The sequence below is a fragment of the Armigeres subalbatus genome, chromosome 3 (genome assembly GCF_024139115.2).
Source record: "Armigeres subalbatus isolate Guangzhou_Male chromosome 3, GZ_Asu_2, whole genome shotgun sequence".
Taxonomy (NCBI): domain Eukaryota; kingdom Metazoa; phylum Arthropoda; class Insecta; order Diptera; family Culicidae; genus Armigeres; species Armigeres subalbatus.
The window spans coordinates 205,843,985-205,856,273 of record NC_085141.1 but is presented as its reverse complement, the minus strand read 5'-3'; the positions used below and the strand labels follow the sequence as shown (position 1 = coordinate 205,856,273).

Here is a 12,289-nt window from a genome sequence, read left to right as displayed (position 1 = left end):
AGCGCCTTTTGCAGTTATCTGGAAAGTAACCATCTTTTAGACATTCCTGTAACACCAGCGGTAAGACGCACGGCTACAAAGCAAGACCATGTTGAGGGTGGCTGGGTTCGATTCCCGGTGATGGTCTAGGCAATTTTCGGTATGGACATTGTCTCGACTTCCACGGGTCTTAGAGCCACTTGGAATTCTACCGGGGAAGCTTACCAGACTGATTAAAGCAACGGTGGATGGTGTGCAAAACTGTGTGAAGATTTCAGGCGAACACTCCAATTCGTTCGAATCGCACCGGGGACTAAGAAGGTGTCATGCGGAGAGCCGGGGTACGATTTTCAACAGATCTAGTCAATTTATTTGTTTCGCGGGTGACATGGACATTGTCGGCCGAATATTTGCAAAGGTGGCAGAACTGTACACCCGACTGGAACGTGAAGCACCAAAAGTTGGACTGGTGGTGAATGCGTCAAAGACAAAGTACATGCTTGTGGGCGGAACCGAACGCAACAGGGCCCGCCTGGGAAGCAATGTTACGATAGACGGGGATACCTTCGAGGTGGTGAAATAGTCGTGAAATACGAAAGCACATCATCTGTGGAAGTCAGGTCTACTACGGGCTCCAGAAGAAAATACGGCCAAAAAAGATTCACCACCGCACCAAGAATGTCATGTACAAGACGCTAATAAGACCGGTTGTCCTCTACGGACATGAAACATGGACAATGCTCTAGGAGGACTTGCAAGCACTCTGAATATCCGAGAGACGGGTGCTTAGGACCATCTTTGGCGTTGTGCAAGAAGACGGTGTGTGGCGGCGAAGAATGAACCACGAGCTCGCCCAGTTCTACGGCGTACCCAGTATCCAGAAGGTAGCTAAAGCAGGGTACGATGGGCAGGACATGTTGCAAGAATGCCGGACAGCAGCCCTGAAAAGATGGTGTTCGCTTCCGATCCGGCAGGTACGAGACGGCGTGGAGCGCAGGGAGCAAGATGGGCAGACCAGGTGCAAAACGACTTGGCAAGCGTGTGGCGTATTCGAGAATGGAGAGATGCGGCCTCGAACCGTGTATTGTGGCGTCAAATTGTTGATTCAGTGTTATCTGTTTAGATGTAGACTAAATAAATGAATGAAATAATGATGGCCTTACTATTCCGAACAATTTTGTACATTTTTTCTGAAAAATATAGTTTTGGCGTAACATGCATCTTTCCGCGTAAACCTATATCCTGGACCATAGTGCAATTGTTACTCCGTCTTCATCTTCATATGGTGTAGATGGCCTCGTTGTAGAACCATGGAAAAGATCGTCCACGATGATCTTCAGCTTATTTGCACCCCGTTGGCGTCACTAGAGCCAGAATCTTTGTATTGCTGATACTTGACCCCGGATCGACTCGATAAGGGTTGTCTCTAGGATCACGGTTAGTTTCTCGGCACAGCTCCTTGAAGCAGTTGGACTTGCTGATCTCCCGTTTGAAAGTCGCTCAAGCTTCACTGAAAATTATTTTACGTTCGTCTCTAACCGTTTCAGACCTTGCCATCTGTAAGCATCTTCTAGGTGTGAGACAGGCAGCACGAAGGTTGGCAAGTGTTTCATTGGTGGTGAGAAATCGAGGTGGGTGATGAGTTTGTATACTTGGGCCACAGTTGAGAAAATCGGAGACATCGTGCCAGTAAATCGTATTTTGTTAGGACATTTTTGATAACAAATGACAATTCAGCCTAGGGCATGACTCCGAGTTTTTTTTAGCTAATATTGCTGGAAAAGTTGTGTCCGCGCATATAGTTTAGCCTCAAACACTAAAAATGAGTCTTTCAACCATTTGCAGTGTAAAATTGTTTTTGTTGTACTTCAAACTGATTGCCCCAGCTCAAAAAATGAATTAGGCTAGGGCTCGATTTGGTAGATCTTGAACCGTAAAACACTACTAAAAATTGAAAAGTGATCTATCCAGCTTTACCAAACTTATAGGCGGGCATAGAAAAGCTTTCAATTGGCAAAACATATTTTTGCAACATTAATCCATAAGAACGAAAAACGATCCGTGAATAATACTTGATTATTCCGTGAAACGCAACCATAAATTCATAAAATAGTTCGTGAACCCCCATAATAAATAATTCTTGGATCTACAATTAAACTAAAATTTAGCAATTGTCATATTAATTGTTCAATCAAAGTTAATTGCCTATACTCCGGGGATTAAACCACCCGACTTGGATAAATTTACAATGTTCTGGAAATTCATATGTGAATATGTTTATTATGTGTGAGGCCGCCAGACTTTCTCACGCTCTTCTAACGTGAACATGTACTATACAAATGTATAAGTGTTGGCTTAATAAATGGATTGCGAGTGATTTGGAGAATTAAACTTAAAAGTGACAGTTCGAAAATTTAAAAATCACCCCGTTATAAGAATGGCTGGTGCTACCCAGCAATTCCAATAGGACATCGATGGAAAATGATTCGATATCTGTCAAAAGTAATCTTGCTCTGCGAGTAGGGTTATTTGATAATTATGGAAATGTCACTTCTAAGTTTAATTTTAATTGGTAGTGATTATAATGTTTTTAAAGATGACCGAGATCTCGTCTTAGCGCAGAGAATGTCTGGCGGAGGTGTTCTCATCTCAATCTCCTCAAAAATTAATTCAGACTCATTGATCCTACCAAATTGAATGAATTTGAGCATGTGTGGGTAAGAACGGATATAGATAGTGAAACTCACATATTTGCAATAGTGTACTTTCCTCCAGATCAAGCTTGTAAATCCTCATATGAAAAGTTCTTCCATAATGCCGATGAAATTATTTCCCATTTTCCTCCTGAATTCAAAGTTCACATTTACGGCGATTTCAACCAACGTAATGCAGACTTCATTCCAGATTCTGAGAATGAAAGTATTTTGCTGCCAGTTGTCGGTGAAAATGAGACTTTACAATTTATTTTGAAAAACTGCATGTTTAGGCTTGAATCAAATCAATCATGTGAAAAATCGACAAAATTGCTATTTGGACTTTTTATTCACAAACACTCTCGATGATTTCTGTGTAAATGAGTCTCTATCGCCGTTATGGAAAAATTAAGCATTTCACACAGCAATAGAATACTCTGTATTTGTGCATCGGAACCATGATCCTTATGGCTATGATTTCGAAAATATTCTCGATTATAAAAATGCAAATTTTGACAACATTAAACAAAAATTGAACAGAGCTAATTGGCAACAAATTTTACAAAATCAAACTGACATTGAATGTGCTGTTACAGACTTTTATGCAATTTTATTAGACATTGTTCGGAATGAAGTACCATTCGTGAGGAAACGTCGCAATTATAACTCAAAAACCCAATATGGTTCAACAAACAAATAAACAATTTGAAAAACCGAAAGCAAAAAGCCCATAAACATTATAAACAATACACCAGCCAAGAAAAGTAAGAAAACAATTTGAATAATAGCGATCAACTTCGATTAGCCATGTCATCGGCTCTTAAAGAGTATAAAGCTAAAACCGAAAATGAAATCAAATCATGTCCAAAAACTTTTTCAAGTATGCCAAAACCAAGCTAAAATCCAGCAATTTTCCATCGAAAATGACTTTAGATGAAAAATTAGGAGATAATGCTGATGAAATTTGTACTCTTTTGCAACCTATTTTCAAGAGACATATACCGAATTTTTCGAAAGTGATCGGGATTATGAATATTTTTCACTATTTTCTGACTATTTAAGCAGTGTTGGTGTAAACCAAATTAATGCAACGGAGATTTTGGCAGCTCTACAGAATTTAGATGTCTCAAAAGGATCCGGACCAGATGGAATTCCACCTATGTTTTTGAAAAAGTTGGCAAGCGAATTTACGACACCTTTATTTTGGTTATTCAAGTTATCTTTAGAAACCAGTAGCTTTCCAAAAGAATGGAAGAAGTCTTTTCTAATACCAATTTTTAAATCAGGGAAAAATCTGATATTAGAAATTATCGTGGAGTGGCCATTATTTCATGTATTCCTAAACTTTTGAATCAATCATCAATAGAAGGATGTTCAACCAAATAAAACATATAATAACAGATGCACAACACGGGTTCTTTAAAGGACGTTCGACTACAACCAATCTTTTAGAATTTGTAAATTACTCATTGAATGCTATGGACAAAGGTAGTCATGTTGAGGCGCTTTACACAGACTTTAGCAAAGCATTTGATAGACTCGATATTCCTATGATGATTTTCAAGCTTGAGAAATTGGGAATTGAGATGAGACTCCTTAAATGGATTAAATCGTATTTAACTGACCGCCAACAAATAGTACGATTTGAAGGGAAACAGTCGCTTCCAGTCAATGTAACATCTGGAGTTCCCCAAGGCTCGCATATAGGACCTCTTCTATTCATATTGTTTGTAAACGATATATCACTCATTCTTAAGCATCTTAAAATCCTTATTTATGCGGACGATATGAAACTATTTATGGAAATCAAAATACTGTTGACAATGACATCTACTTGAACGAAATACGCATATTTGATAACTGGTGTAACAAAAGCTTACTACAACTTAATGTCAAGAAATGTAATTTGATCACTTTCAGTAGAAAACGGAGCACACCATCGATAACTGTAACTCTAGGAAATCAACCAGTACAAAAATGTGAAAGGGTTAGAGATTTGGGTGTAATCTTAGATGCTAAGCTAACCTTTACTGACCACTACAACACTATTATCCATAGAGCAACAAATATGCTCAGTTTTATTAAAAGATTTAGTTATAACTTTCAAGATCCTTATACAATTAAAACTTTGTACGTTGCGTATGTCAGATCAATTATAGAATATTGTAGCATTGTATGGTCTCCGTATATGAAATCACATGATGATCGAATAGAATCAATTCAAAAGCAATTCCTTTTATATGCCTTACGCAAATTAGGGTGGACAACATTCCCACTTCCGTCGTACGAGGCGCGATGTATGCTTATAGATATCCAATCATTAAAAAAGCGTCGTGAATTTTCCATGATCTCATTTGTGAATGATATTGTTTCGCACCGCATTGATTCCACCAAACTATTGTCTTGTTTAAATTTTTACACTCCTACTCGGCAATTGAGAAATCGAAACTTGTTTGCCACCTGTCATCATCGAACAAATTATGCAAAATTTAGTCCAATGAATCAAATGATGTCTGTTTACAATCAGTATTGTGAAGCAATTGATTTAGCCATGCCTCGTATGAGCCTAAGAAAATATTTTAGGAACATTAGTTACAATAGAACATAGTTATAAGTTTTTTAATGTAGTCTACATTATGTTTGACGAAATAAATAAATAAAAATAAATAAATATTGCATTGAAATTTTACTCAGTCACTGAGTAGGCGAAAGTTAGCGTGTAGCCGCTAGGTTGCGAAGGCCGACGGAGGTCGTTCGTAGCTTAGTTGGTTAAAGCACCAGTCTAGCGTACCGAGGGTCGTGGGTTCGAGTCCCATCGAAGGGAAAGTGGTTACCTCCAATACATTTTTCAAATCAATATCTTCCACATAATGTACATATTCACATATGAGTTTCCAGAACACTATTAATTGTGTTAGATACTACAAATGATCCTTACATTTTGTGGAAACGCATGAGCATCAGCATGATGACCGTTCATTTCGTTGTTGCTACTCCGTGATTGATCAGAACTATCGTAATTTTATTTTATTTGCCGTCAATCATATGTATACCAATTATACTTAGTACAATAAATATTTGTTATCTAGTCTTTGTGTAGTTCAGTCATTAGTACCTAACTTGTCTGGAGGAAAACACTTTTTTAGAGCAATTTGACTCAATAAATAATTGCACAGGGAACCAATGGATGGAGCATGGGAGTTACTTTCCAACCGCAATGTGCACATTCCGAAAGCTCTAGACTTTTCAATGGTCAATTACGGCGCCGGCCACGTCCTTACGGTTTATCGGGGATGAGGAGGAAATGATGATGTAGTCACTCGCCCACTGCAAGCCGAGAACGCCTCTACGCTTGCCATAAACTCATGCGGAATTTTATTGAAATTTGGGGGTTAGCTTATATGGCAGAGGTTCCTCTTGGTTAACGGGTTGTTATTGGGATAGGGGTTAACTGATTATTTATGGGAAACGAGCTTTCTGTGGGGCCCTCCTTAGCCGTGCGGTAAGACGCGCGGCTACAAAGCAAGACCATGCTGAGGGTGGCTGGGTTCGATTCCCGGTGCCGCTCTAGGCAATTTTCGGATTGGAAATTGTCTCGACTTCCCTGGGCATAAAAGTATCATCGTGCTAGCCTCATGATATACGAATGCAAAAATGGTAACCTGGCTTAGAAACCTCGCAGTTAATAACTGTGAAAGTGCTTAATGAACACTAAGCTGCGAGGCGGCTCTGTCCCAGTGTGGGGATGTAATGCCAATAAGAAGAAGAGCTTTTTGTTGATGTTCAATTCTAACAAAATGCTAGAATAATTAGTTGAAGGTATTGTAGAAAAAGGGAATTCCATTTCCAGTTCTAGTAATTGCAAGAACATGGAAAGTTTAGAGAAAGATCCAAAGTAGAAGAATGGAACGGGACTGGGATTAAACCCACGACCTCCTGCATATGAAGGAGAAGCAGTAGCCATGTAACCACTAATCTCGTTGATCCATACATTTTTGAAAAACGATCCATACAAATATATCTTGTTCTACGAAAATTTAAATTTGAACATTTTTTAACGTGATGATGAACCATAATTGATAATCCATAAGTCTGGTCATATCAAGTTATTAAATTTTGTGTGGATCAATTAATATAGTTTCAGTGACCTTCTTCTCAAGCATTAATGATCATATTAAAATTAAATTAAAATTATGAACATTTTATGAATCAAAATATATTTGTTAAGGATCATTTTCCAAAGATTTATAAATAATTTGTTATACGCTCATAGGAACGGAACATATTCTCGTATCAATTGCTAAATTTTAGCTAATTTACGCATTCTTTATGGGTACTCTTGAGCTATTTCATGGATTTGTGGTAGCGTTGTATGCAAGAATAGTAAGTAAGAACAAGTTCAAGGCCGTCCTTTCAATTAATAACTGCCTGTAACCGACCTGCCTTTAACAACTTATTAAGATATAAATGAAACAGAGAAATAAAACTAAATTTCTACAACAATATTTTTTAGCCCATTTCCTACTAAACAAGCTTCAACAGGTTTTATTATAACGATAATTAACCTTACCCAAATAATTTAAAACAATATACCTTTCAATAAACACATTGCGTTTCAATGTTATTTTTTCAATCTTGTACACATTAAGTCAAAGTTGTTTTACCGTGAACTACGCATTGCACTTCTGACAACGAGGAGGCACCTAATTGATTGCCTTATAGCCTTGAACTTTCAAAAACTTCCGGAGCATATCTTCACAGAAAATCGCATAGAGTATAGGTCAATTGGCCATTACATAACTCACCCGTGAACGTGGAACTGGTGAAAATCCGAACAATTTTAGAGCTCACCGGGGGCAAATTTTCAAGCGAACCCGCGAATATCGTATCAATTGTACGATCGTCCATCTTAATGGATATTTCTGAATAAACTTTCGCTGCTCAGAAGATATTCTATCACTTTCAACGGAAATCCTGGATCTGCTTTCCTATTAGGTGTGTTAAGCTCGAAAGGTTCCTGGGAACTGCTGAAAAGTCCTCTGCAGAGTTGTTATTTCATCAAAATCGACGGTATTAGAGCTTTGTTTAGTCGATAATCTGCTTTGTGAGTCCGGAAGGCTCTCCGAATTGTTGCTCTCATTGCATGCTTCTAGGTTTGGTTATAAATTGCGCCACTGCATAATATTAGAGCCGGTTCTGATGAAGCAGTAGTGTGACTTGGAATGCAACGATGTCGTGAAATTAGTAGATGATTTTTTTTATTTCATTACGGTGCACAATCGAAGCCTGATGCATATATTTTTATATCTACGGGTACATTTTCCAAATAATAAAAACGAACTTCTCTACATTTCATACAATGTTTGGTTACCAGAGCCGGATTAATATTAGCAATGCAAATACCTAAAGTTGCTAGTCCTAAGAAGGTGAATTTGATGGTCAATTGGTTCTAGGACGTAGGTGACATTTTTGAATTTAGGTACCTGATTATAGCGTTTGACATAGTTTGTTATAAGATTGTCGGTGAATTTATTTGTAGTTTATGGGAAGACATGAAATGCGTATGAAATCTACCAGAAGCGGCAGTAATCATATAAAACTACCAAGTTTAATTAAACCATAATAATATTATGTTTTATTTGTAGTATTTAATGTGGATGAATGAAAGAAAAATAAGAATAATACAAATAAACCTTAGATAAAATGCTTTGGACGGATCATTTTTAATACGTATCTTAATTTCAGATTCATTGAAATTTGAATCCATCTGGGAATCCAAAATTTATGTGATCACATAATAAAGTATCCGTCCCTGGAACACATCATAGACGTTATTCGCTTGGGGTACGAGCGTGGTGAATTGTTTTCCTTTTTCATCAAGGGCATACGGCTGGAAAAACCGGCAAGTAGGTAGCTCTCGCCATCGAGTCCCACGAATGACGATGAAACGGTGCACCCAAATACCCCCAACGATATTCGTCCGATATATGGACTTCAGGCATGTTCCTGTCTTGTTGTTTTGAGGGAAAGCGTTCGGTTGATGCAAAATTGGAATCAACCACTTAGTCGAACCGTGTTCTGGGATTGGAGGCTATTGTCCCGATGGATGGTTCGAGCTGGGGAACTTTGACTGCACCTAAGGTTCAATACCTCTTGTCCTGGATGAGGGACAAAGGCGCAACAGTTGTTGTTTTCGATTATGCGTCAGTCAGTCAGTTCCGCATTTGTCTGTCGTTTGTGGGTGCCCGCTATCAGACGTTATTGGAATTAGCATGATTTTTATTGCCTGCAGCGATTGGACACAAAACAGAGCTGCATGATTACATAGACGATTCGGCTTAATAGTGGCTTTTAGGGACGAACTATGCCTAGTTAAATCACTCCGAGGACTAATAGGGCTTTGTATGAAGGCATCAACTTTGATAGGCTTGGGGAGTGAACCAATGAATGATAACGATTCAGCACAATTTATCGTTTACGATATCTTGGGATAAATTTGATCAGTGGGCTGAAAACAATTTTGTATTAATATTCAGTTACACTCCTACTATTGTTGCAGCCTAAACCATTCAGTACAATAGTACTTACCATGAAAAAATCTGAACTGATTTGTACGAATGCGGTATTGACTTTTGGTTTGCTTTTGGAGTGAAATGACAGCCTTTCGGTGCAACTTTGTTGTATGACCGAGAAAGGCAAAAAACAAGCGAAAAATCCATTCACATCGGTTATATGGCGATAAGCGTCCATCAACGCGTAATTTATGCTTCCGCACCTCATTATGTGTGACACCAGTAGACCCCAGTCTTTTTGCCGCTACGTAGAGGATTATGGGCAATGAAGAGATATTCTGACCAAATCTACATTGATTGTGTGTTTTATTTCTCCCATAGATCCAGGGGACGCTTCGTCACTATAGTGGGTATACCCACCCCATTAGGTTCATCAGATTAAGATTGGCAGCTATGTAGTGGGCTGATGATTGTTTGTTTCAATGCAACCTGATGCGCTCACTGATTTGAAAATATAATGCATTCCGTGGTTCAACAAGCTCTTTTCTTTCTCTAATGATGGACACTATTATCACGATGGAACCCTGGTACTACGATATTAAGGTGGGATCATTTAAATAGAACTTTTGGCAAAAAGACGATTTTCAAATTACGATTAAAATTTTTCGCAAAATGGGTTTCTCTCGCAGTGTTCGGTCTACCCAGCTTCCCCCAATTGGAATCACGATGAATTTGGACAATTGCGCCCACGAATGAGGTGCACGACGTACGTACAATTGTGACGATACTCTAATGGACCAATCATTATGGCTGAGATGAGCTTATAAAAAGGTTTCACTTGCACGTCGGGGGACCAGTTTGTGTTTGGTTGGTTTCGAGATCGTTCGGGACGATTCCATTGAAGATTAGCTTATAGTTGCAATTATTTCTGGAAAACGGTGGCGTATCGACAAGCGCATTCGGATCGACTTCACAGGATCAGGATCATCGATTGGTTGTAGATTTGTAGGTATTTGGTTTCTCGTTTCAGCTTTAGCTTCCGAGGACTGCTGCAAGTGTGAACTCATCATTTAGAGAAGTAGCATCATACCTTCCCTATTCTTTAATTCCTTTTTCCAAGGGGTTTTGTATGTGAATATAGAACCCCTAAAATGTATTGAAAAGAGTTAGTTGAAAAATTTTCATCCAAACAAAACGAATGGATTACAAATAAAATATAATCAGAAAATATCCGAATGTAATTAACTTGTGATAGTGAGGTGAAAACATTTTTGAGAAGTTGTTGTTTAAGATTTAATTGGTTTTTCAACGGTGAAACAATGTTAATTCCTAAGCAGTGTTGTAATACCCATTTCTACTCAACATTGTAAGTAAGTAATAAAAACAAAGTTTGAAACAGGAAGAACGACGGTCTTGTAGATCTTGACTCATTTTATAAGCTTAATATTGCGATAGTTCAGCTTTTATATCTTGAACGTTAGTTAGAAAATTCATCAAAAATAAAAAGCTCAAAATAATTTTCTTAATAAAATCGATATTATTTTGGTTAACGATCTAACGCCAGTGAAAACTATTCCGAGGTGGAAATTAATCGATAAATCAACACACTATCTTCATTTCATAATATTTTGAACTGTGAAATTATGTTTAGTAGTCACCCAATACAGATGAATGTCAACATTCATGTTTAATCCCTTTTGGGCATGTTTTATGAAAGTTGGACCAAAGGTAAAGATAAGTGCTTGAAATCCTGATACAATTTTCAAACTATTCTTTTTTTTCGAGTTTTTATCAATTTGCTTTTTTTGCTTTATTTCTGTGCATTTTGAAATAAATTTAGTTCTTCATTTAATCAAATGTTAATTACGTGTGAGTGTTGTAACCAACACTCAGTTTGCCCACTTAGCTAAAAAACGCCAAAACTCACTCTTAGTCTTAGATTACACCCAGGTTTTTTTTACGTGGTTGGAATTCATTAATTTCTCGGTTAACCTGAACTTTCACAGCTTTTAAAAAACCCCTGAATTTTCTTTGATTTTTTGTGAATTTTTTCGTGGGGTTAACTCATTGTTTCATTGACGCTGAAGGTCTTAAATGACTAAAACCAAACCGTGTAAAAAAACCTGGGTGTATTTAGAAAGCCAGTAGGGATGAACAAAACCATCCATCAAAATTTATTATCTACCTTAAATTTGAATAAAAAACCTAAAGTAATCTTATATAATAAAAAAAACATGAAAAAAATAAGATAGGAGACAAGACGGCAAACAGTTAATTCAAACTCACAGTACACTGAATATAAATTGTTCAACAACTTAAGCAACACTACATTAACTATGCTGGCAGTTTTTGGTAGCAGTTTTGAACGGCAACACCACTACCTAGTGGTCTTAGAATAGGATGGAAAAAGCCTGTTAATTGGTTACTGGATGATTTTGCCGGTTCATCTCGTTCACTTACTCTAGCATCAGACGAGCGAATACAGCTATTTTTTTAAAGTGTTGCTCACTACTGTGAGGAAAAACTACTACACAAATATCGGGCACCAGGTGTCCAACCGCAACAATAAGCTGACCGAAACCGGTGGGCCGGTTAATCTCAACGTATTGAGTCAATCCAAGTCGATCGCGTAGCAACGGCCCCCATTGGAATGCGAAAGCAAGAACGAATCCTCATTAACGATAGCTACGCCGAGTATGATTAGATCCAGCAAGCCGTTGGTACTCGTGTAGACCACGTGAACGGGATCCGGTCAATGGCGTTTCTTCCCCGTGACTGCCAGTTCAACGGCCAAACATGGCGTAAGTAGACTGTATTTGGTGGGATTATAGCTAGGGCAGTTAAGGCCGTTAGGGACTTTTTTTAGTATAAGTACCATTTTCCGTCGAAATATCTACTTCAACTTGCTGATCCCGGTGTAAAAGAGCCGACTCTGAGTTTGAGCGGAAGCTCAATGCATTGAGCGGGCGTAACTGTAACGTAACGATACTCAGTTCTTAAAGTCAGAAAAAGTTTCTCAATTATGAACTACAACTAATTACAGCGCAGCTTCGAGAACATTATTACTTTTGTTTTTAGAAACAGACAAATATAAATTACCACAGG

At 38.0% G+C, this 12,289-nt stretch overlaps 1 protein-coding gene across 1 annotated transcript in view; it reads right to left on the bottom strand.

Annotated features, from left to right (window-relative positions):
- Positions 1–7,723, bottom strand: part of LOC134227390 (NACHT and WD repeat domain-containing protein 2) — a 51,126-nt gene extending 43,403 nt beyond the window's left edge. Inside the window, exon 1 of the mRNA XM_062708809.1 lies at positions 7,478–7,723. Coding sequence (XP_062564793.1) covers positions 7,478–7,580 — 103 coding nt within the window. The 5' untranslated portion in view covers positions 7,581–7,723. The remainder of the gene's footprint in view (positions 1–7,477) is intronic.
- Positions 7,724–12,289: the final 4,566 nt, after the last annotated feature.